This window comes from Saccostrea cucullata, unplaced genomic scaffold, assembly GCF_032062105.1.
Source record: "Saccostrea cucullata isolate Sc308-1 unplaced genomic scaffold, CSIRO_AGI_Scuc_v1 ctg100, whole genome shotgun sequence".
Classification (NCBI taxonomy): Eukaryota; Metazoa; Mollusca; class Bivalvia; order Ostreida; family Ostreidae; genus Saccostrea; species Saccostrea cuccullata.
Window position 1 is genome coordinate 394,608 of NW_026932392.1, and position 24,646 is coordinate 419,253.

At 34.0% G+C, this 24,646-nt stretch overlaps 3 protein-coding genes across 11 annotated transcripts in view; 1 reads left to right on the forward strand and 2 right to left on the reverse strand.

Annotated features, from left to right (window-relative positions):
* LOC134235011 (kinesin-like protein KIF13B) overlaps positions 1 to 24,646 on the forward strand; it is a 128,156-nt gene that overhangs the window by 28,640 nt on the left and 74,870 nt on the right. For all 9 annotated transcript variants that reach the window (XM_062717089.1, XM_062717091.1, XM_062717093.1 and 6 more), the window contains exons 6-8: positions 2,297 to 2,483; positions 2,981 to 3,068; positions 5,728 to 5,862. In XM_062717089.1, the coding sequence (XP_062573073.1) occupies positions 2,297 to 2,483; positions 2,981 to 3,068; positions 5,728 to 5,862 (410 nt within the window). The remainder of the gene's footprint in view (positions 1 to 2,296; positions 2,484 to 2,980; positions 3,069 to 5,727; positions 5,863 to 24,646) is intronic.
* LOC134235009 (mucin-2-like) lies at positions 8,227 to 12,640 on the reverse strand. The gene has a single exon (XM_062717086.1). The coding sequence runs from the start codon at positions 12,526 to 12,528 to the stop codon at positions 8,263 to 8,265; it is 4,266 nt and encodes a 1,421-aa protein (XP_062573070.1). The 5' UTR covers positions 12,529 to 12,640; the 3' UTR covers positions 8,227 to 8,262.
* On the reverse strand, positions 18,269 to 22,905 carry LOC134235010 (transcription factor mef2A-like). Its single transcript, XM_062717087.1, has 2 exons — positions 22,451 to 22,905; positions 18,269 to 21,348 (listed from the first exon to the last, which is right to left on the reverse strand). Exons 1-2 carry the CDS (start codon positions 22,527 to 22,529, stop codon positions 18,416 to 18,418), a joined length of 3,012 nt encoding a protein of 1,003 aa, XP_062573071.1. The 5' UTR covers positions 22,530 to 22,905; the 3' UTR covers positions 18,269 to 18,415.

The window sequence follows — 24,646 nt, forward strand, 5'->3', positions numbered from 1 at the left end:
GTTATTAATGATATGATGTCTACTGACATGATATAACTTATATGTCACCCTCAAGTGACTTGCTGCCCAGATATCAAGTTCATATGCTGTTACCTCTTGATCCTTGACCCCTCAAAAATTCCCAAAAATGACATCACAAATGTGCAAAAGTATTTTTTTTTCTCTTACTTGATACGAGTCTTGATCTGTTCACTCTTGAAACCAGGTGTATTAAATATAAATGTAAGCAAGTGTTGCCTAAGAACCTATTCATTTACAGTCAAAATTAAATAAATGTAGCCTAATTAATAAATTTTATTCAATCTTTGTGTCACTGTAATGATGAGTATTACATTGAAGTGTAGCTGTACTGTATTTCTCTGTTCAGGCTCTGGTAAATCCTTCACTATGAGGTTGATATTTAGTTTTACTGTTATATCTTTGTTCAGGCTCTGGTAAATCCTTCACTATGAGGTTGATATTTAGTTTTACTGTTATATCTTTGTTTAGGCTCTGGTAAATCCTTCCCTATGATGTTGATCATAGTTGCCAACTCACCCGATTTCGTCGGGTCACACCCGATTTTTCAACCCGTAACCCGATTATTTTTTATGACCCGGCGGGTCATGCTTTTCACCCGATTTTTGTTGAACGACCCGAAAATCTCCCGATTTCCGGATTTGGTTCGTAAATTAGGTTGCACTTTTAACTTCCAGTTACAACCCAAGCTTCAATCGGCAATCCTCGGCTGACTCCGCTACGCTCCATTCAAACCTCGGATGTGATAGGTGGAGGAATTCGCATCAGATCGCTACATTTCTCCGCCGGAAACTGCCTTGTCACTCATTTCATATTTCGCTCTGCCTAAAGTTCTTAGAAAAGGTTTCTTTATTTGTGTAATTCCTCGTGTTAATTACAACCAAATGTTAGTATTCTTTGAATGCAAGAACACAGTGTTGGGCGTGCATCAAAGTAACTCGGATTTAAAAAGTATAATATTTGAATGAAATTCAAATAAGATCACATGACTGAATCAGCAAGATGGAAGATCACCGTTGACGTCCGAGGTTATGTGCGAGGTACGAGTCATCCGAGGAACTCCGATTGCCCAAGCTTAGATCTACGTAAACAATGACGATGGATTAATTATCAGTGCAGGTGTAAACAATTAACTGAGTGTTGTTTTGACAAATCAATGTTTGAAGTCAATTAAAATGGCTTCCGATAGAACTAGATTGTTATCAGGGCCAGCAGGAACAAATTGAACACACGTCTCTGACTGAACCAAGAAAAAGCGAAATAATATTTATGTACATATCAAGGAATCTTGGGGAAAAAAATTCAACTTCACATTTAATACATATTGCAGTAGTTAATAAATTAAAAGAGAGGAAAAATAACTTCAAGACTTACATTGGTATACTTTCAAATTTAACAGAAAACTGAAAAGGCTTTTAAAAAAAAAAAAAAATTACACTTACTTAGTGAGGTCAATACTGAAATATTCAATTCTCATTTTTAACATGTAAATTTATTAATCAAATTATGTATGAATTTTTTGTCATTGTATTAATTAAAGCCTTTTTCAATAAAAGAATTCTCAATACATAATTAAATACTTTGTATATATATGTATAAAATCTAATCATGGTAAATATGTCGTGAATGTCGTTACGCGTTATGACCAGATTTTTTACTTTCCAAATCTGGTCATGACCAGATTTTTACATGCTGGAGGTTGGCAAGTATGATGTTGATATTTAGTTTTACTGTTATATCTTTGTTCAGGCTCTGGTAAATCCTTCCCTATGATGTTGATATTTAGTTTTACTGTTATATCTTTGTTCAGGCTCTGGTAAATCCTTCCCTATGATGTTGATATTTAGTTTTACTGTTATATCTTTGTTCAGGCTCTGGTAAATCCTTCCCTATGATGTTGATATTTAGTTTTACTGTTATATCTTTGTTCAGGCTCTGGTAAATCCTTCCCTATGATGTTGATATTTAGTTTTACTGTTATATCTTTGTTCAGGCTCTGGTAAATCCTTCACTATGATGTTGATATTTAGTTTTACTGTTATATCTTTGTTCAGGCTCTGGTAAATCCTTCCCTATGATGTTGATATTTAGTTTTACTTTATATCTTTGTTCAGGCTCTGGTGAATCCTTCACTATGATGTTGATATTTAGTTTTACTGATATATCTTTGTTCAGGCTCTGGTAAATCCTTCACTATGATGTTGATATTTAGTTTTACTGTTATATCTTTGTTCACTATGATGTTGATATTTAGTTTTACTGTTATATCTTTGTTCAGGCTCTGGTAAATCCTTCACTATGATGGGGAGCATGCAGAGTGAAGGTAAAGGAATCATCCCCCGACTCTGTGATCTCATGTTTGAACGCATCGCCAAACTACGCAGTGAAGACACCAGCTTTAAAGTAGAGGTCTCCTACATGGAGATTTATAATGAAAAAGTTCATGATCTCTTGGACCCTAAAGGGTAAGGGGATATCACTTCTGGATAGTAAAAAGCCTATGTATTAACAATAAGTTTTGTTGCTTACAGAATGAGTATTAAAAGAAAGTTTATAGAGTTTGTCTGTGAATATCTCTGCAATTTTTTTGTTTAAGAACTTGAAAGATTCTGAAAGTTGTCAGAACTGTGTGATACTGTAAATCACGTTTTGTTCGCGAGAACTTAATTTTCCAATGAGCTCGCGAAAATTTCATTCTCACGTTTAATTGTATTCCTTACGATTATATAGAGGAAAAACAACAATTCGTGAAAATTATGTCTCGCTAATAAAGAGTCAATGACTATCTCGCGAAAATAAGGTGTCGCGAAAATTTAGTGATTTACAGTAAGTAGAAATACTAATTAAATGAATTTCTCATATATTATAAATTCTTGATATTTGGTGCCAGAAAAGCTGTGTAGAAGTACATCATCTGCAATAACTTCAAGTTCAATTATTGAAGATATTTGTTTTATTGTAGAAGTAAGCAGAATCTAAAAGTTCGAGAACACAACATCCTGGGACCTTATGTGGATGGCTTGTCTATGTTAGCTGTAGCATCATATGAGGTATGTCTTTGTACACCACTGGGTCATGGGCATAAATCCAACACAATATGTCAAGTTAAAGTCCCAGTGTTAGATTGAAGTCGTCATCATTGGCCATTACATCCTGTGGTGTCTAGGGAAGCAACAAAGTCTTTCCACCTCTGGGCCAGTCTTGTCAGCGATCCCCATGGTTCTTATTTCATTCTCCATGTTGTCCTTCGTCTTCTCTTTTTTTTGATCTGGAGTACAGTGGAGTGCTGTTCTTGTGACTGATTGAGGCTTTCTCCAAAGCTCATGCTTTATTCTTAAGTAATTTTTAACCTAATGAATGTTTAGATATTCTGCAGGAAAGTAAGGCCTTGTATGAGGTGTGAATTGCTTAAGGAAATTTTGGACATGATTTTTAATTTAAATGATATGTGAATTTATGTGGGACTAGAGTTGGGCAACAATAAAAGGTAGAATGTTGTGTGCGAAAAGAAGGTGAGTCTGATTAACAACATTTTTTTACCTTATAACTATGACTTTGAAGTTTGACCTACTTTTGAAAACTTAAGGTTTATACAAACACAATTTGTTTTTTACTTCAGTTTAAGTAAAACATATTCGAGAACAATATTTCAGTGCATGAGTTTACTGAAATACAGGTTTTCTACATTTATTTTGATAGAAACATAACTAATTTTAATTTGCATTTTTTCAATAGGTTTCTTGATCAATGTCCATATATTATCATATCTATGAGTTTCCTTTATATGACATCAAGTTGATGAGTTTTCCTATCAATGGTTTGGTCTGTGTGTTGTTCTGAGAAGTCTCTCAATGAATTTTTATATAAGTTCCTGTAATTTTGATCCCAGATTATAACTGGAGAGAATAAAAACTTCATACCGGAGATAGTTTTCATTTTTTTTAGCTTTCATAAATCTGTAAATCTTCACTAGATCTGGACTTGATTATAACAACATGTTCCATTAAATTATAAAGACATTTTCAATCATTAAAATGATTTTGTTAAAATTTGGGCAGTTTTAATGTGTCTTGTATATTGTGATGCATTAATCTTGTCGTATGCAAATTAATGGAGGTTTACATCTCATATAGCTTTAGTGCTGAGTTTTGTTTCTGATATAAAAAGTATTGCTCTCTAATAAGGGTGTCATATACCACTAATTACTTAATGGTACAGGTATAATGCACTGAGCCATATTTTTAATGTGTTCTCAGTTTATGTATAATTCATTCCGATATGCAGGCCATCCCATAAATCTTGGTGGTGCATGGGATAAGCATGAAAAAGTTGTGATGCATTCAAAAAGCTATTGATTTAGAGACTGGCAATTTCATTTGTTATCCCTTCATTGTCATGCAGGTGTTTTATATATGTGTTGATTTTCTAAAAGGATAACAATATATACCCACTAAATGGCTTCTGAACTTTTTAAGATCTTATGAATGTTGTCACTATTGCAGAACAGTTTAATTTGAATAAAGATCTTATGAATGTTGTCACTATTGCAGAACAGTTTAATTTGAATAAAGAGGCTAAGTGCTCCTGATTTTTTTTTCAGTTTAGAGTTATCTAAAATGCCTTTATTGTATGTAGAAAAGAAGATATTTATAGACCGGTAACACTTCAATTAATGTTTTTGCTATTACATATTGTTTTTAAGTACACATATTGTATAAATACAAAGATTCTGTAAAATACATTTCAAATGCAACAATCAATTAATATGGGCAAGGATAAAGTTTTTTGTGAACAAACAGACAAACAGACATCACCTGCAAGGCACAGTGGATAGAACATCTGCTCTAGAGTGACAGAGTAAATAGTTTATCCGTACATAGAGGGTTCGAATCCACTCTGGGACATAGAGACTGGTCATTTGGAATAATCCATATGAACTAAGCTCCCATGTCACAGTTGGCACAAAAAAGATCCTTCCCTGCTCAGTAGCATTGAGTGTTGAGGATAGGCGTCTAGTGGCATGCGGTGACATCTCCATATGAGTTAAAAGAAATTTTCGAGAGAGAGAACAAATAAACAAAAACAGACAGACAGATGGACAGACAGGGCCAGAACTATATGCCCCTTAATGTTTGATTATGGAGAATAAAAAGATTGATGTGATTCAAGAAACATAACTCTTCTCTCTCACCATGAAGTAAACTCAACGGGGAAGAGGAACAACTGCTGTGGTCTTATCAAGAGTAACACTCGGAGATAATACACCCACAATGGAAAACTAAAGGAGTTTTTTTTTCCAGAAGTCTCTCAGACTATAGAAATCAATGCATAACTCTAATGGTTTACACTAAAAAATATTCAAATTTATTCATGATTATTGAGTTTTTATTGATTTCCATATGAACATTTATTTATCAGTAAAAATTGAATCATGCACTTTTTAGTATAGATCAGACAGTTACGGTATTCCTTATATTTACATTTATACCTGATTGTTGATTCAATTTTTAAATGAAATGATTACATTTTTTTAATCGATAATTAGAAATTTAATTTGCATGCAGAGCAAAAAAAAAACACCAAAACTTGGCAAACCCATTTTATCCCTGTAGTGGAAGTTAATTAAAATTTGACATAAGCAATGAAAATTTGATTTTTCCCCCCAAAGGCTTAATTTTAAATCATTTTGTTATTGTTAATTATTTGTAGGACATTGACAATCTGATGAATGAGGGGAACAAGTCTAGAACAGTAGCAGCCACCAACATGAACAATGAGAGTAGTAGATCTCACGCAGTCTTCAACATCGTGTTGACCCAGACCCTGACTGACCTATCCACTGGGGTAAGTCACTCACCAGAATATATAGTATCTAACAGAGCACAGAGACTAATGCTGATAGATGGGAACATCTGACCTTACAGTATTTTACAGTAGGCCAAGCCTTGTGTCTAGTCGTTTGTCAGTAAAAGCAAATTGAAGAAAAAATATCAAATAATGCAGACTGACAAGAATTTGGGCATAAATTGATATCTCATTAGAAATAAGTTGATTTCGTAGTTTGTCATTTGTAATTATGTAATTATCATTTGGCATCATATGACAAAAGTGCAATAGCTTTTCATCATGTCATATTATAGTGAAGAAATGATATACATTAATTAGAAAATATTGAAAGACTGTAAATACACTGTACTTTTATGATGACTTGTAAGCAGGGAAGCTTTAATGATTTTATTATGTGTATACACAATAATTAATTCTTCTATTTGTACTTCTCACTTAAAGTACATATCAGTGACATTAGATGAGTCTTAAAAATCATTAAACATGGTATGAAATTAGTTCCAGTAGCTATAGTCAATGCAGGGCTTGGAACTATTTTTTTTTTGGTTACTTGTCCAGCTGGGCTGATAAAATTTATAATTTCAACCAGTCTCCTGCAAAATATACCAGTTTGAGTTTTCCAGAAATTGTGAAGAAATTTTTGGTGTCAATCTTTAATATGGAAAAAAGAAAAACTTGTATGATTTTTTGCACTGATTTTAATTAATTTCGTCAGGATTTTTACTTTGTAAATGTTGATCAATTTGTACTGTAGCACTTATGTGAAAAATAATTTCTGGCTTTCACCTGCTTCCCCTGATACCTGCAGAAATTTAACAAAAATTGACCAGTCCAGTCAAACTGATTTGAGTAAATGTTTTCAGTCTGCCAAGATTTTTTTATCAGTCATATTAATTTTGAGCCCTGCAGTGATTATTGATTATAACTCACAATGAAATGAAAGTTTTTGGAGCAGGTTCACTTTAAAGTAACTATTTGCTGTACCGTTACCAAACTTAATGCATCGGAGAATGCACACTATTGGACTTGCTTTTGGATGCTGGAATTGACCTTTTTTTCCAAATGAGTAACTGTGTTAAAGTTCTTGGCACAGGCCCATTAGCAAGAAACTATAAGGCCTATCTGAACCAAAATTGCATTGATGATACATGAAAGGATAAACATTCTTAAACTTGCTTCAGATGTTGGATTTGGATTATATTTTCTGGATGAGTAACTAGTTTGAATTTTTTTTGATAAGTTAATTACCAAGTACCTGCTTGTCCTATCAGATAAAAATTGCATAAATGTTTCATCTTGGGACTCACACTGCTAGATTTTAAGTTTAGTGTGGGACTTTACCTTACTTAAAGACAGCATTCGTTGAGGTGAACTCAGTAATCTGTAATTGGCTTTGTTCACAGATTCACAGTCACCAAGTACCTTCATGCTATCTAATGCATTGTCAACTAAAACTAAGCAGTTTTATTTGCACAGAAAATCACCGGGCCAAAAAGGCCCTTAGTGAACCTTGTTCTTCCATTTTATTTCAAACTCTGTGGGATAAAAAGTTACTGAGTCACTGCAATGAAAACTGTATTTAATACCAAAGTAGGAGGCAAATTCTCCTCTAAAGGAATTTTCTCAAAACTTTTTATGGAACAGAAGCATTTGTATTAAACCTAAAACCCAAACTAAAACCTTTTTTCATGAAAAGATTTGTTTATACTGGCTTTCAATAATATGAATAGGTGTCCGGAAATTCATTTCTCTTAAGCTCAGAAAATTCGACGGATTTAGAAGCCTAGATCAACAGAGCTAATGCAATGTATTGATGACTCTTCCCAGGGTGCACTTGTCTGAAGTTTACAATTCCGGTCGTAAATGCAAGTTATTGCATTAATAATCAGTCAAGAGGATGCAACACAAATCGCATGTTTCAGATAAAATTGGAATTCATGCTCATCAACTGTGTTTGAGTATCCTGATTTATTTTAACATTTTCATGGTAATGGCAATATTAATTGACAATTTATTGATTAACAGTGTTGTAATGTATTACTCAGCAAGATTAACAGATTATTTGAAAAGACCCATACTATGGCCTTTATTTCAATATACCATCATACAGTCTCCCTACTGTGTATTTGTCAATTTCAATATTTCTCTGTTTATAGAGCATTGTTTAAAACATTCTGTCAATTTAAGGAGACTTTTATAAGGAGTAAGTTGTTCCTTTGGAGATAGAGAAGTGAACAATTTTGAACATATTTATTTAGATAAAACCTTGAAAAGCAGCAAGTTTACTAACATTGAACTTTGAACATTAAGATAAGCTCATGATATATTTCTAAACCATTTTTAAGTTTTAAATTTTAATTATACAAATATACACATGAATTATATAAAAAAAATTGTTTAATTGTCCTTGCGATAATCATCATTTTCAGTCACAAAAACACTGTAACCACTCTTAACCTTTCTATTAAACATTGGCTTGGCCTGATCAAACTCTTTAGTTGGCATGAAAAAGTCTTCTTCATTAGAGCAAAGTATCTTATCTGTTATCTTGTTTAACAAATTCCGTTTGATTCCAGCAAAAATTAGAAATCCTAGGCAGCTTATGATGAGCAGAGCAAGAATGGGGGCCACAATAGCTGCAATGCTAGTATTGACGGACTCTGCCAAGGTTTTCTGGGCAGCAGGCTGATTAGTGGAATTAGTTGGACTGTTCTCAGTACTGGTGACAGGTATCCCGTTAGATACTGATGCTGTGGAGCTTGTATTCACTAGTTGAGTGGTCGCTAGGACTAGAGCACTATGCACCTGATTAGTTGAGTGTGAGGATGTTGATGAATACACTGTTTTGGTGGTTAGTTTGTTAGTTGGAGTGTTTATTTCACTTGTCTGTGTGGTCATTCTTTCAGTTGTTGTTGTTGTTTGTGTAGTTGGAATGGTGCCTGTAGTCTGTACCATTTCTGTTGTCTGCACTAACTTTTCTGATGTTTGTGGAGAGGTTATGCTCTCTGTTGAAATCTGATTGGTCCCATGTGATGTATTTCTGTTATCTGTATAAGGTAGGGCAGTTGAATTTGTTTGGTTTGTTACACTTGTCGTCGCATTCAATATGGGACTAACAGATGTATTCGAGGTTGATGTGAAAGGTGGTGAAGATGGTGATGAAGCTGAATTAGTATTAATTTTTGTTAATGTTGTGTTAGCAAGTAATAGATGATCAGTAGTTAAAGATTCTGTAGTTGCTCTCTGTGTAAAGGATCTTGCAGTTGTAAGGTTGCTTCCATCAATTTTTCCTGGAGAATATGATACGGTTATTGTTGAATTTGAATTTAATGTTGGGGTTTGCATGGAGTCTGTTGTCATTGAATTATTTGATGGTGTACTAGACAATAAGGTTTCTGTTTGATGACTTGGCATTACAGTAGATTTCACATTGTCAGATTCTGAAGTGGTTAGAGGGGTTGAACTAAATGTAGTTAAGTCATGGTCTGTAACTGTTGTGTTTTCATTAGCCACTTCAGTGGTCAGGTTAGTTGTCTCTCCCGTGTCTTTTGTTTGCATTGTGGAAGTCAGCACCTTAGCTTTTGTTGTAGTATCCAATTGTGTCAAAAAGTTGCTTGTTTTGTGTCCTGCTGTTATGTTTCCCAGTTGTCCCTCTAGTGTTGTTGTTATAGTGTTTTGTGTGGTTGTCTCAACCTGACTTATCTCCTTTTCTGTATATGTTTGGCTTGTTGTCTGAAGCAATGAGCCATTAGTTTCTGCTGTCCATTGACTGGACATTTGTGGTGAAGAATTGGTTTGAGTTAAACTTGCAATCCCAGTGGAGCTTTCTGGACTACTTGAAGAAGAAAATTCACTCTCTGTGGTTCCTGTGTTTTTAATGTTCTCAGTTTTTGTTACAGGTTTGGTTTGTCCATTAAGAGAATATTGTGGGGTAATTTCTGTTTGGGCAAAGGTGGTTTGCTCATAATTGATCTCAGTTTTACTTGACACTTCAACCAATGATTGGCTAGTTACTTCATTCTGTTTCATTGTTTCTGATTGTGATATACTCTCAGGAGTAGTTTGTTCTATTAGAATGTTTTCTGTTGTATTTAAAGTTGATATTTGTATAAGATGACTAGTTGTTGAATCTAAGAAGGGCAGATTTTCACTAGTCATTGTTACTGATTCAGAGGGAGCTTGAGTTGCAGTTGTTTCAATGTGAGTAAGGATTGGGCTTGAAGTTGTTTCTGATTCGTTTATAGTTGTTCCTTGTTGTGCTATAGTTAGACTTCCAGATACTTGCTCTGTTTGTGAACCTGTTATTGGTGTTGTTTGCCAATAATCTGATGTTTTCTCTTGTGATGTTTTTTTTTCTGTAGTAGATGATGATGTGGAGGTTTCCACAGGGCCTGTTGTCTCTGGTTTTGTATGAGACATGACTGTTGTTATTTCTGAGTACTGAGTAGTAGCACTTCTGTCTGATTCTATAGTTGATGAACCCCTATCTGAAAATGTAATCTTATCTGATGTCTCAGTGGTTATAAAACTTCCATGTGTTGAAAACTCTGTTAATGAACCATGTGATTCATCAGAGGTGGTAAAACCAGTAAAAGAAACACCATTAGTTTGATCTGTGGTCTTACTTGATGACAAGCTTGTTTTGGATGGATAATTTTGAGAAGTCATTGTTCCTGGGATTTCTGATGTCTCAGCCTCAGAGGTTTGATATACCATAAAGGAAGTTTCACTAGTAGTTTGAGATGCTGATGTTTCCTTATTGCTGTTTTCTGTTGAGGTTAAGTATTCATATGATACAGAAGTATTTTCAATTTTGGCATTGGTTTGTTCTGCTGTATGTGGTGTCTTGCTTGTCTGCTCAATGAATGTGGGATTTTCAGTGGAAATGATTTGTTGAAATGTATTCACTGTTGGATTTTCCTTAGTTGATAATTGAAAAGATGTTGAATATTCTGAGGTTTGATGTTTGCTTGGTGAAGAGGAAGAATCAGTTGTATGATTCTGTGGACTTGTTGAGATGGTGGATAAAAGGACCTCGGTAATGGTGTTAAGTGTCACGGAGGAAGGAGTTGCTTCTGATGCAATGGATAATGTAACTGAAGGAGAGGTAACATTTTGTGAAGTGGTTATATTTCCAGACCTACTTGGAAAAATTGCTGGAATAGAAGTAGTTGTTTTCTCAAAAATAGCAGAATGGGATGCAGATGCCATCTGTGAATTGGATGTACTAGAAGGAAAATTTGTTCTGGCAGTTGATTTAGCGGTTGCTGTAGTACTTTCAATGATGTGTGTGGAAAGTTTAGAAAAATCTGAGGTTATCGTCGAGGTGGATATAGGAATTGTTTGCTTGGTGAAACTTGAAGATTTAGTTGACATTGGGGGGAGTGTAGATGTTGCTGCCTTTCTGGTGGTGGTTGTGGAATGTAAGCAGTCTCTCTCAAGGTTCCTCCATATGCTCCCTAAATTTCTGCCTGCATATTTTGGAGGAGTTTTGCAAACAGGATCATGTCTTGAGTAATGGAAATAGACGTAAGATGTCAGCCATTTAATATCACAGGAACAGTGCCATGGATTGTCATACAGAACTAGCTCACGGGTTTCCATCACTCGGAGGTAGAGCTGCATGGATTGGGGAAGTGACCTTAACTGATTGTTATGCAGGTCAAGGGTTGTGATGTGTGAGTTGAAGAAAACATTTGGATCTTGGATCTCTTTGATTCCATTACCACTAAGATCTAAATAGTCAACAGTTATGTTGCCGAGATCTTCTAGTTTTTCAATGAAATTTCCACTGAGGTTGAAAACAAGATCATATTTTGACAGCTTTTCTAGTGCCCAAGTTGGAATTTGAGTAAAGTTATTGTTAGATAAGTTTATAATGGTCACACTTGTTCCTGTGAAATCACTTGGGGAAATGGTTGCTAAATTGTTTCCCTCTAGACTGAGAAAATACAGGTGTGGGAGTCCAGTAAAAAGCTTCGAAGGCACAGAATTCCATTGATTATAACCCAGTTTTAATTTCTCTACTGTAATAAGGTCCTTCATTGCATCTTTAAGACTAGAGGAATCAATTTTATTATGTGACAAATCTAAGTCAGTCAATTTAGGTAGGCCATTAAAAAGATCTTGACTAATGCTGTCAATGTGATTATATGACAGGTTAAGGTTGGTAAGACTTTGTAAGTCAGAAAATGTATCATTTGGAATGTATGAGATGTTATTTTTAGACAAAATGAGCACAAGCAAGTCAGTAGGACCCAAAAAAGATTTAGCAGAAATGTCAGATATTTCATTGTCAGTGAGATCAAGTACCTCTAGGTGTGTGTTGTTTATTAATGGAGATCCCCAAATATACTTTAATCCGTAATTTTCTATTTTAAGAAAGGTTAAATCCTCAATTCCAAGGAATAGAAAATCTTTGAGAATGCCACTTGGAATCTTGTCCGATGTTCCATCATATATATGCACATGTTTCACAGGTCCAGCAAGTTCACTTATCCTCACATCTTGGCAGACAGCACCCAATATTTCCCAAGAAGTATCATTTTTTTCACACAAAATACATTTCTTTGGACAAATTCCATCATAGCGTTTTTCTATGCAATGCACAAAAACCACAAGGAAGGTGACACAAATTATGATTCTATATTTTCCAGTAAGCATTTTGATATCACGTCACATTTATCATAGAATTAGTGATCAAATGTTGTTTCTTCTGTGCACTTTCATGCATCTGTCATTTGTGCAGTTACATGTCTACCTTGCAGATAGCAAGTGAAAAGTAATATTGCCCAGATGACGGTTTTGCCAAAGTTAAAGCAGTTTTGTAGCCTTACATGACGTGCATAGTAAATAAATCTTATTTAGTAAATCAAAAACTATGTATAAATGAGCCACAATTTGGCCGGCTAATCATGAGGGGAGATAACTGCCTTGTTCATCTGTCATGACAGCATGAATAATTTACCAACAAGATTGGTGACTGTTTGTTCTGTATATCTAACATTTAAACTCGGCCTTCTTTATTTACTTCAACCCTTTGTTTGTGTGATTGTGGGTTTAAACCTGGTTTGATAACTTAATATAAATGAACATTCATCTGTGCAATTCTTGTATTTGTTTCTTTGTGATATATTACAATTAAGTATGTAGAAATCCTGTTATTCTCTTCAAAAATATGAAAGTGTAAGGCAAAAAAAAAGGCAAAAAGAAAGTGTAAGGCAAAAAAAAAATTATATTGATATGGGGAATGTATTCTGATGCCCATTTTTAGCTCTACCGGTCAGAGGCCAGAAGAGCTTATGCGTCCGTCGTCTGTCTGTCTGTCTGTCTGTCCGTCTGTCTGTCTGTAAACAATTTTTCAAAATGCTACTTCTCCTACAGTTTTAGTCTGATTTCAATATAACTTGGCACACAAGTAGACTACACTAAGATACATAATTCTGTATATCGGTTTTTGATTTCGATGAACGGTGTTGCCGTGGTTACTAAAAATAGAAATTTCTGTGAAATTCTTTCAAAATGCTACTCCTCCTACAGTTTTAGTCTGATTTCAATATAACTTGGCACACAAGTAGACTACACTAAGATACATAATTCTGTGTATCGGTTTTTGATTTCGATGAACGGTGTTGTCGTGGTTACTAAAAATAGAAATTTCTGTGAAATTCTTTTCAAAATGCTACTCCTCCTACAGTTTTAGTCTGATTTCAATATAACTTGGCACACAAGTAGACTACACTAAGATACATAATTCTGTGTATCGGTTTTTGATTTCGATGAACGGTGTTGTCGTGGTTACTAAAAATAGAAATTTCTGTGAAATTCTTTCAAAATGCTACTCCTTCTACAGTTTTAGTCTGATTTCAATATAACTTGGCACACAAGTAGACTACAATAAGATACATAATTCTGTGTATCAGTTTTTGATTTCGTTGAACGGTGTTCCGTGGTTACTAAAAATAGAAATTTCTGTGAAATTCTTTCAAAATGCTACTCCTTCTACAGTCTTAGTCTGATTTCAATATAACTTGGCACACAAGTAGACTACACTAAGATACATAAATCTATGTATCGGTTTTTGATTTCGATGAATGGTGTTGCCGTGGTTACTAAAAATAGAAATTTCTGTGAAATTCTTTCAAAATGCTACTTCTCCTACAGTTTTAGTCTGATTTCAGTATAACTTGGCACAGAAGTAGACTACACTAAGATACACAATTCTGTTTATCAGTTTTTGATTTTGATGAACGGTGTTGCCGTGGTTACTAAAAATAGAAATTTCTATGAAATTCTTTCAAAATGCTACTCCTTCTACAGTTTTAGTCTGATTTCAATATAACTTGGCACACAAGTAGACTACACTAAGATACATAATTCTGTATATCGGTTTTTGATTTCGATGAACGGTGTTGCCGTGGTTACTAAAAATAGAAATTTCTGTGAAATTCTTTTCAAAATGCTACTCCTACAGTTTTAGTCTGATTATAATATAAATGTGGCATGCAAGTAGACTGCACTAAGAACATAAAGAGACTTAATCAAGGATCATTATTCTATTTATTGCTGTTGAAAAGTTTCAATTTCCAACTGCTTATTAAGTACTTTTCTCTTCCTTTGCTATAAGTACAAACCAGTAGAGCTTCAGTCTCGACAGAGACTTCTGGTTCACTGACTTTTTGGTGAATCAAAAAATGTATATCTATAGATGTTAACATTACATGAACACATGAAATGATGAAGTAAATTAAATTATGCAATATATTCTAACCAGAAAAAAATGCAGCGATTATTAAAAAAAACTTATTGATCCAATTTATTTAATTTTCAAAATAATATTTGTTTAATTTTGTCATTTAATTTATTATGCATTGAAAATTGTTGGAACAATTGTTAACTTCTCCACCGAAATCATCACAGTATTGTATGGCAAGGGAGATTTCAGATTTGTTCATATAAGAGGCCACACCTTTCTAAAGACAGGAAAATAGTGAAAAGAGCAAGAGCCACTTTGGGCCTTATTTGGCCCTGAGAATTTCTGAAAAATCAAAACCACTCAGTTTAGGTTGCAAATGCAGTTTTTATCTCTTGGAGTGTTGTTGACCAGGTATCTATTAATAATAATGTAATTTTCCCTCTAGTCAATGTATTATGACATCATAAAATATGTCATTTTCCTCATATCCTGTGAATTCCTTTGAAAATGGCCTAAATTTGAAGTATTTTTTCAATATTGCATATAGAGCACAACCTCTGATCCAAAATATGCAAATACATTATGAAAGATCTGTTTCTGAAGATCAAAAAACATGTTTTATTTTTTGGATCTTAATTGGGGTGTGCTCATGTTTTAATTCTTTGCTGAAGGTAGTAAAATACGCATGTTTTCTACAAATTTCAAGAAAATTGCGATTTCTCAAAGCCTGTTTTCCAATATCTTGATTCTCATAAAGAAATTTTATTGTAGGAAACAAAAGCATTAAGTTTCTACTTTAATTTGATATATGAAATGAGAAAGAGGGTAATAATTAATTAATTGAGATAAAGTGAACCTAGCTGTTTGTTTGTCTTCAAAAATCTCTCAAGACCCACTGTGCAAGAATTAAAAGAAAAAACCTACTTGGAGGTATACTAGCATTGGGCTATAGAAGGGGATTAAAGTTATAATAATTATAAATAGGAGAAAATATTTCTCAAAATCTTCTTTTCAAGAACAGCTGGACTATATTTATTTTTTTTTTCACACAGTCATTGAATGTTTTGAAAGCTGTGTTGGCTGGAAGGGTTAATGCACCCAATGATATAAATCTCAGCCAGCCAAGTTTAAAAAAAAGTAAAAATAGTCTTAAAATAGGATTTGCATTTTTCATGTGATTGGTTAAAATAGGATTTGATTGTTAGGTTTGTTTTTTGTTTGTTTTTTTTAAAAATTTGTTCGTATGGAATTGATTATACCTTACCAAAGAGTGAGGAGGGGGGGGGGGGGGGGGGGCAATTTACCTATCAATATTTTTTTTTCAGTTTCACACTAAATTAGCATTAAAAGATTATTGTCATAAAAAAGTGGGGTCAAAATTTCTCATTAGAAAGAAATGTGAAAGAATTATAAGGGAAAAGATACAAAATGTCTATGATTTAGATTCAGGCTAGAGTTTTGGCCCATGGCCCTCTTGCTAAGATATGATTCAAAAAGTATATCTTGTTGATCGCATGCAGTCATTTATTTAAAGCAAAGTACAATGTACAATACATTTTTTTTTTTTAGCATTTCTTTATTAAACTTGAAGGTGATCTTTTATTATTTGAGATATTCCCTGCAAAAAATCAGCACTGATCTTTTACATTTAATATTTTATTTAAAACAGCCAACTATATATACATGTATCATTTTATGAAAACAAAATTACAGCTGCATGAAAATGAAATAGCTCCATTGAACATTCTAGCTTCTTAGAGACAAAAATAATATATCGATTTCTTATCAAAATGTAAAATGTTCTTTTATTGTCACAATGCAGAATCGAAGCTTGACATGAATGAAATCAGATTAATTAAAATTGTTAGACTTTATGTAAGAAATATAATAAAGTTACCTTATAACTATATTGATTTAAAAGAGGAGGGTTAAAAGTTCCTTTTCTTTGGTTTAAGGTATTCTCTTAAGCATCAGAATTAGGTATTGTTTAGAACTAACAATGTTGTATTCAACATTTTAGCTAGAATTTGAATGTATTTGATCCATTTCCATCTGTAATTTGACATTTTGTACAACAGGATTTTGTATTTCTAACTGTCCATTTTTAAGAACAGTGTCACTTATTTGGGCATTTATTCTGCTTGATTCATTTTCACAAGAAAAAGTCCCCATTTCCAGTGAAAAATTCTGTAAATCATCTAAAGTGACTGTATTAACGTATGAAGTTGGTGGGATGGAGTAACTCCTTTCCAGTCTTTTAGGAGATTCCGAGAGCTTGGACACCTTTTCACATGATGAACCTGCAGTTTTCGGACGGCAGTCTTTGGAGGAACACACAGATTCCACACCATTGCTAATTTTGATGGGTTTGACTTTCATAATAGTTACTCTTGGTGTTTTCACTTTGGTCTTTGAGAACAATTTCTTGAAATGTTTATACCATTCTTCTATTTTTCTGTTGAAAACAATGTAAAATATCACATGTAGCAAAAGTAGGACAACTAATAAAGTTGCCAAGATAATAGAAATGATCTCTTCCTTTGATGATACACTCACATTAACCACTGGGTCACTGGTAGACATTGTATCTCACATATCAGTCCCAAACAACTTCAGCTTTGTGTATCGAGGTAAACAAGTTTCCAGAAGAAATAAGGAAAAAACACTAAATATATTGAGCAAAATGTCCAATTATTTCATGGCTGCAATCAGTGTGATTTATGTTTATTCCCATGGAAAAAGTTATACAATACTGAATCAAAGCATATTAATGTTCAAGTACACATGAGGATGCAGATAGGGAGCCTTTGTTTGCCAGAGAGACCCACAAGAAGTCAGTAAATATATTTTATCAATCTTAATTAGTTTATAAAACACATATTTCACATAAATGTTTCCATCACAAATGTGTCAGTTATTTATCACTGTTGTCTCATCCAGCTGCTTTGCTGAAAATTATAGCTCCATTAGGAAAAAGTTATTTCTTGTTGGACACATGTATCAAATTATTTCACATTGAGATTGTTTCATTGATTTTGTTAACCATTTCAAGTTCACTGTACCCTTAATGCCAAGACTCCTAGTTTTCATCACGTCTGAGGTGCAACAAACTTTATTTTACCCACTCCATCATCAAATAAAGTATATTTATATTTGTTTTCAGAGTAAAACCAAAAACCTGAGCTGGGGGAAAAGCTAAAATTGAAAAAAAGTTTCCTAAGTTTAAGTGCTTTAGGTAAAATGGAGATCAATGAATGAATTAGAGATATAAAGAGAGCCTTCTGTATGGTAGTCTGTATAATGTTAGTTACATCCCATATTACTTTACCATTGGATAACTTTCTATCACCCAATTGATCCAAACTTGTTATTGACAGCAGTCACTACAAGCATACATAGTGGCTTCAAAAATCACTATTTTCTAACATTTGCCTGAAACTGCTACACAAATTAACACTCATTATCTTAACTATTAATCATCTTTCTGCTAATTTTATTTGCTCAGCACTTGTCTGGGCTTTGATTGAGTCAAAGTAACCTCATATTCATAAAAACTTTTATTCTTTGGACTTTGAATCTTAAGATCGTCAGTATTTCTTTTGAATTCTTAACATCTTTTAAAGAAAGTTGCCATTTAAGCACAAAAATGTTATACTCAAATGAAAAAAAAATCAAGCAAAAAACTTATGATATTTATTTATTTGCACAAAGGAGACATAACTTTTCTGTGTAAGTTTATGTAGTACAGTTATAGCAGTGATAATTGCATGATTTTAAGATTTTTGGGATTTCCAACATCCGTTTTCAAAGACAAATGTTCTTAAGACACACAGTAAAAAGTCTAAAAAATGTAAGTCAGTGTATCATGGCAGTTGTAGTCTGACTTTTAGGTTTCATAGCTTGGAGTTCTGTGCAGGATTTTCCAGGGCTCACTGTTTTTGTTAGGAAGCTTTTCACTTTAGCTTTAGCACCAGCACCAATCCCAAAACTGCTTGATGGTAGAGGGTCTCCAAAATCACAATTGATCATGGTTTCCATAGCCTCAGCATCACCTTTCCTGTATCCACTTTGTTTAGCAGACAGTTTTCGTTTCTTTTCTCCATGCCTCCTACGAACTCTACATAATATACATATAATAGGTCCTAGAATGACAGTCAATCCTATGATTGTTCCTACTATAATACCAAAGGTGGAAGATGGAGATAATGCAGATTCTGCAGGAATAGGAACTTTTTCAACCATTTCTTGTGGTGTAGTTAATTCTGGCATCATTTCCATTACAGCCATAGTGACCCCCATCTGATTCTGTGATGGAGGTGATGGAGTTGTACTATTGATTGGAACAGTGATGACTTGTTCATGATTTATTACATGTACCTTGTCCCCCTTTTGAATTGTGATCTCAGTATCTACATTCAGTGTAGCAACTTTTTCTGTAGTAGTCTTTAGGCTATCTCCTAAAATATTAGCTAGGTCTGAAATTGTTTTATTGTTTGATTGAGATTGTTGAACTATTCCAATGGCTTGTTGGATGATATCTTTTGTTTGATCTTTATTGGTAGTAGGGCTAGATGGTAGTTTGGAAGGATTGGGGGGAGATTGAGTCCATCTATAATTTGGAGTGTTTTGAGGAGGCTCAGTTCTTGAAGGAAAATTTGAAATGGGTGTTAATCTTGGATTTTTCATCAGAGTTGCAAAGTTTTGTGGAATGTATTTTGATGAGAACCTAAAGCTTGCTCCAGTTCTTGGAATGCTAGTTTTGTTGACTTCTTCTTCTATCAATTCAGCAGGTTTAGGTGTAGGTACTGGCTCTCTATTTTTTGGCTCAATATTTTCTAGTTGCCTTGTCCAAGATGGTGGAGGGACATTTCCTTCATATCTGTACTGCATTTTGATTTTTGTTTTTCTGTTGTTGATAGCATCCATTATAGACGACACTGATAAGTCTTTGTTGTTTCTCTGTCTGTAAACTTCATCAAGAACAGATTTAATCACATCAATATTGGTTTTGGTTTGACTTTCTTCTTTGTCTTTATCCACTTCTTTTTCAACATCACCGCCTTGTTTTCCTCCATCAGGATCAGGTTTCTTTGTTCCCTGTACGTTTGAGCTTCGTTGTACTGAGGAAGGTGTCCGTGGTTGATATCTCTGTTGCTGAGATGGCCAAGCTTGATTTGTTCTAGCACTCTGTTGTTGAGGAGAGGAAGCCTGCCATCCCATTGAGGGCATTTGACTCTGTATCTTTTGAACATTCCTAATTCCTTGACTCATGATTTCACTAGTTGCAGGTTGTCCTGTCTGGTTTGTCTGGGCCAACCCAGTTATCCTTTCTCTGGGCCTTTGAGACCAGCCTGCTTGATTGTATGGAGGGGGGTTATATGGTGGCTTGTTCTCAATAGCCTTTGCCCTATCATTTTTGTTTTCCAGGTGGTCGGGGATATCAGGTTGATATGATTGAGCCCATGGGTTAAATCCAAAAGCATTAAAACCATAACTATAAGGATTGTAAGGGTAGTTTTGGGAACTACTCATTGTCTTAGATTGCAGATATGTTCCATTTATTCCACTAGAGTTATTAGTTTCATTTCCTGAAACAATCTGCCCTTGGTGTAGGAACTCCGCTAGTTTGGGTTGAATTGTTTTAAGCACAGCTGAATTCCGTCTTGAAAATGCCATTGTTATGTTAGCTGTACTGTTTTCACTTGGCGAAGTAATTCCATTCCAGACTCCAGCTCTTGTGTGAGGCCTCATGGGAAAGCCTGTTTTTGGGTCAGTGCCCACACCAGGGGGTCTTGGGTCCATAGGAGGGACTTGTATAGGATGTGGAAAAGCCATAGGTGGAATAACATCAAATGCCCCAAGGTTACCAGCATACTGATTCACTGCATGCATAGCTTGCATAGCTTGCATTCGTTGATACATTGTATCCAATCCATCTGGAAGGTCGGGATCTAGCATATATCCAGGGCCAGGGAAAGGGGGACCTTGACTCCAAGGACCATATGGAGACCCATTAGGAGGTCCATTGTTCCAGTTTCCATTAGGGTGTCCATTATTTGTATTTGGTGGACCATTATTCCAATTACCATTAGGTGGTCCACCATTCCAATTACTATTTGGTGGTCCAATATTCTGGTTATCATTTGGTGGTCCATTGTTCCAATTTCCATTTGGTGGTCCAATATTCTGGTTACCATTTGGTGGTCCATTGTTCCAATTACCATTAGGTGGTCCACCATTCCAGTTACCATTAGGTGGTCCTCCATTTGAGTTACCAAATGGTGGTCCCCCATTCCAGTTACCATTAGGTGGTCCACCATTCCAGTTTCCATTAGGTGATCCCCCATTCCAGTTATCATTAGGTGGTCGTCCATTCCAATTACCATTTTGTGGTCCTCCATTCAAGTTACCATTTGGTGGTCCATTTTTCCAGTTTCCATTAAAATGTCTGTTATTGTTGGTTTGCTGACCATTGTTCCAATTATTATTTGAGGGTGGTACATTGTTGCCCTGTGTTCCAGAGGGTCTATTTTGAGAGTTACCAGCAGTCCAGATTGAAGGACCATTATTCCAGTTTTTGCCCGATCCTCCATTATTCCAGTTTTGATTTCCGGGGTTTATGGGCTGTCTGTTTTGGTTTTGAAGTCTATTGTAAGTATTTCTCCTTTGATTAAAGTCAGCATTTTGTTGAGGGGAATTTAAGTTATTTTGTACATTTTCATTTCTTCCATTGGATAAATTTTTTGAAATTGTTTCATTTCCTGGTGATCCTGATTTTGAGTTTTGTCCTGTCCAAAAAGAAACACAAAGTTAACCTTAAGGCATTTTCTTGTTTGTTCCAAGTTGCATTTCATTACAAATCATAAAAAAATCATAAAAATGAAACTTTAAAATTTGCATATCTTGTTAGTGGTCATTTGGAAGCTTATTTTGTTAAAAAAAACACTCTGAATTTACTTAAAAGTATTCCAATGTTGATATTAAAAGATAAATTTCTTATTGACACTTTCTTTGTAGTTTTTGGAGACCAGAGGCTTGTTTACAAAAGAACTTACGACTAAGACCAAAATTTATTCTGCTTATAACTTTCTTATTTGCATTTAATTGAAAATGGTTTTAAACTTTTTAAATGGATTTAGAAAGATTTTTTCCTGATAGCAATTTTAAACTCAATCATTAATTTTTCAAAATTTTACAATCAACTGAAATTTTTGGTCTTTGTTGTTAAGTTCTTTTGTAAAACGGGCCCCAGGACTGATTGTTGATGTTCATCCAAATATCACGTTACAAACTCTCAAAGTCTTCCATCTCCTCTATGGCACCTGATCCCACCCCTGTTTAAGAGGTCCAAGTTAGCTCTGCTCACAATTTGTATATGTTAAATGGACTTTGGGTCATAATTGCCATTCATTATTTTCAAATTTCTTGTTATAATGATTTCATGTCATAGTTTAAGTGGAAAATATGTTACTTTATATGCTTTTCGCTCAGAGTGCTTAATAGTAGGAATTTATATGACTATGTAGACCAAAATGTTTCCTTGAATACAGTTCAGGTTCCAGGATTATGAAGCAGTCTTAAATATTTATTCTTCTTAAAATGGACATTAATTATAAACTGATACTGAAAATTAAAATAACATGAATGGGAAAGAGTTTTCAATAAAATGTCCTGGGGCCCGTTTTGCAAAAGAACTTAACAACTAAGACCAAAAATTTCAGATTTAGACAATTAATATATAAATTCTGACTTGAAGTCTAACAATCGATCTTTTTAGCTTTGGGCCAGAGTTTGAAATTTATAGCTTAAAAGTTTGGCTTGCAATGTTCAAGATATGCCATTTTTTAAGGGAGTTGTAAGTATATATGGATAGGGTGGTAATTAACTTACCTTGCCTGGTAGTCTGTGCTGTGATTTCCTCCAAAAACATTATTCCACAAATTAAAAGGGCAAAAAAGTAGTTCTTCATTGTGTTAGTAGATGACTTTTCTAAATGTACTTCTTTTTACTGAATATGAAAAAGGTGCATTTCTAAATATGGACTAAAGACCAATGAATCTTAATGAAGCAATTCATTGTTAAATTGACACAAGGTGATTAAGAGTTTGAAATCCTGATTAATGGGTCATTGTTCACGTAAGACATTTGTCAAATAAACTATAGATGTGACCAAAAACTGTGAGTTTTGTCTGCAGGCTGTTTGTGTTTTTGAGCCACTGGACCTACCAAATAGATCTATGACAAGCTGTACAAGACCATGTAATTGTTTCCTTGTGTGCTATTTCTTGCACTTGTAGTTTAGATTGCAATATATTAAAAAATGTCACAAAATTGTGAAGTGATTTATTCCCTTTATCCTCTTTTCCAAGAAATATATAGTATACATGGGTAAACAAAAATTAAAGAAACTTTTATTGAAGAATAACTAAGGGTATTTAATATTAACAAAAAATTTTAAGTCTTTAACTTGACTACTATGGAATATAATTATAGTTTATTGAAATAACAGAATTTTTGTGACATTAGTAACTTGCATTTATTATTACACAGAATTGACATTGTGTTAGGAGGAACGACAACTCTGTAATTAATGTCTCATTTCAGTCAATTTAGCAAGATGTAAGAACTACAGAAACTCTAGTCAGGTTTAAAGTGTTCAGTATGTTTGACCACTCACTTTTAGTACTGTTTAATTTTAAAATTGTTGTTTGAAAAAAAAGAAAAAAAAATCATGCCGGAAGTTGGATTGGTAGTAGATCTGCAGTAATTGTTCTTTAAAAAATAAGAAGCTTGTGCATGTATAATGAATCATGGATATCAAAATTTTACATTTTCACTATTTCAATTTGATTGTTTTAAGCTAATTCAAGTAAAATTGAATTGAGTAGTATAGCATATAATGTTGATAAAAGAATATGCACCACTGCCTGAGGTTATATTGTTAAGCACAGGTAACCATTAAGACCTGCAAATCTTGCGACAGTGTTTTATTTAATCATTAACTAATACATCAATTTAACTTGCCTTTTATTGTAAGTACAGCTAGGTCATTATCTGCCTATTTCAATTAATGGATGGAAAAAAAATATAGCCAGGACATATAAAACAAGATGTGTTTGTGAAACACTGATATCCCATATATTAGCTTATAGCAAGGATTGAAGTTTCTCAAATACAAGTCAAACTCCAAGGCCAAGTTCAAAATTGTTGGTATTCAAAGAAAGGTCTTGTCACAAGGAATATACATGTGAAATATGAAAGCCCTAGTACTAATAGTTTAATTGTTATGGTCAAGGTTAAAGTTTGTTTTTTTTAAACTGGACCAAATGCCAAGGTCAAAAGGTCAAAATTGTAATGGTATCCAAATGAAGGCCTTTTCACAAGAAATATACCTTTGAAATATGAAAGCCCTAGTACTAACAGTTCCAAAGTTATGGCCAAGACTAAAGTTTTTTTTAAAAGTGGACAAAACTCCAAGGTGAAGATCAAAATTTTAGTATCCAAAGGAAGAACTTACAATACACCTGTAAAATATAAAAACCCTAATACTAAATTCAAAAGTTATGGCTGAGATTAAAATTTTTTGAAAGTGGACCAAACTTTAAGGTCAAGGTCAAAAGGTCAAATATTTTTATACCCAATGAAAAGCCTTGTAACAGTGAATATGCATGTAAAGTATGAAAGCCCTAGCACCAAATAATCAAAAGTTATAGCCATGGTTAAAGTTCGGAAATTTTACATAAAAGGGAGTCAAACTTCAAGGTCAAGGTCATGAGATCAAATTGGGTGGTACCAAAAAAAGGTCATTTCACAAGGGATACACAAAATGTGAAATATGAAAGCCATCCACACAAAAGTTATTGACATAGTTAAAGATTTTTGCGGACAAACAGTTAAACAGACAAATGGACAGATAGATGGACAGGGCAAAAACTATTAACCCCGAATCTTCAATTACAGGGGCATAAAAAACATGATTGCATTTTGCACTCTAAAAAAGATACTCTCATATAATTTCGGATTAGTATATAATGTCAATGACATGTACGAATTGACTTTAACCGTTTTAGAACAAACTTTGCACAT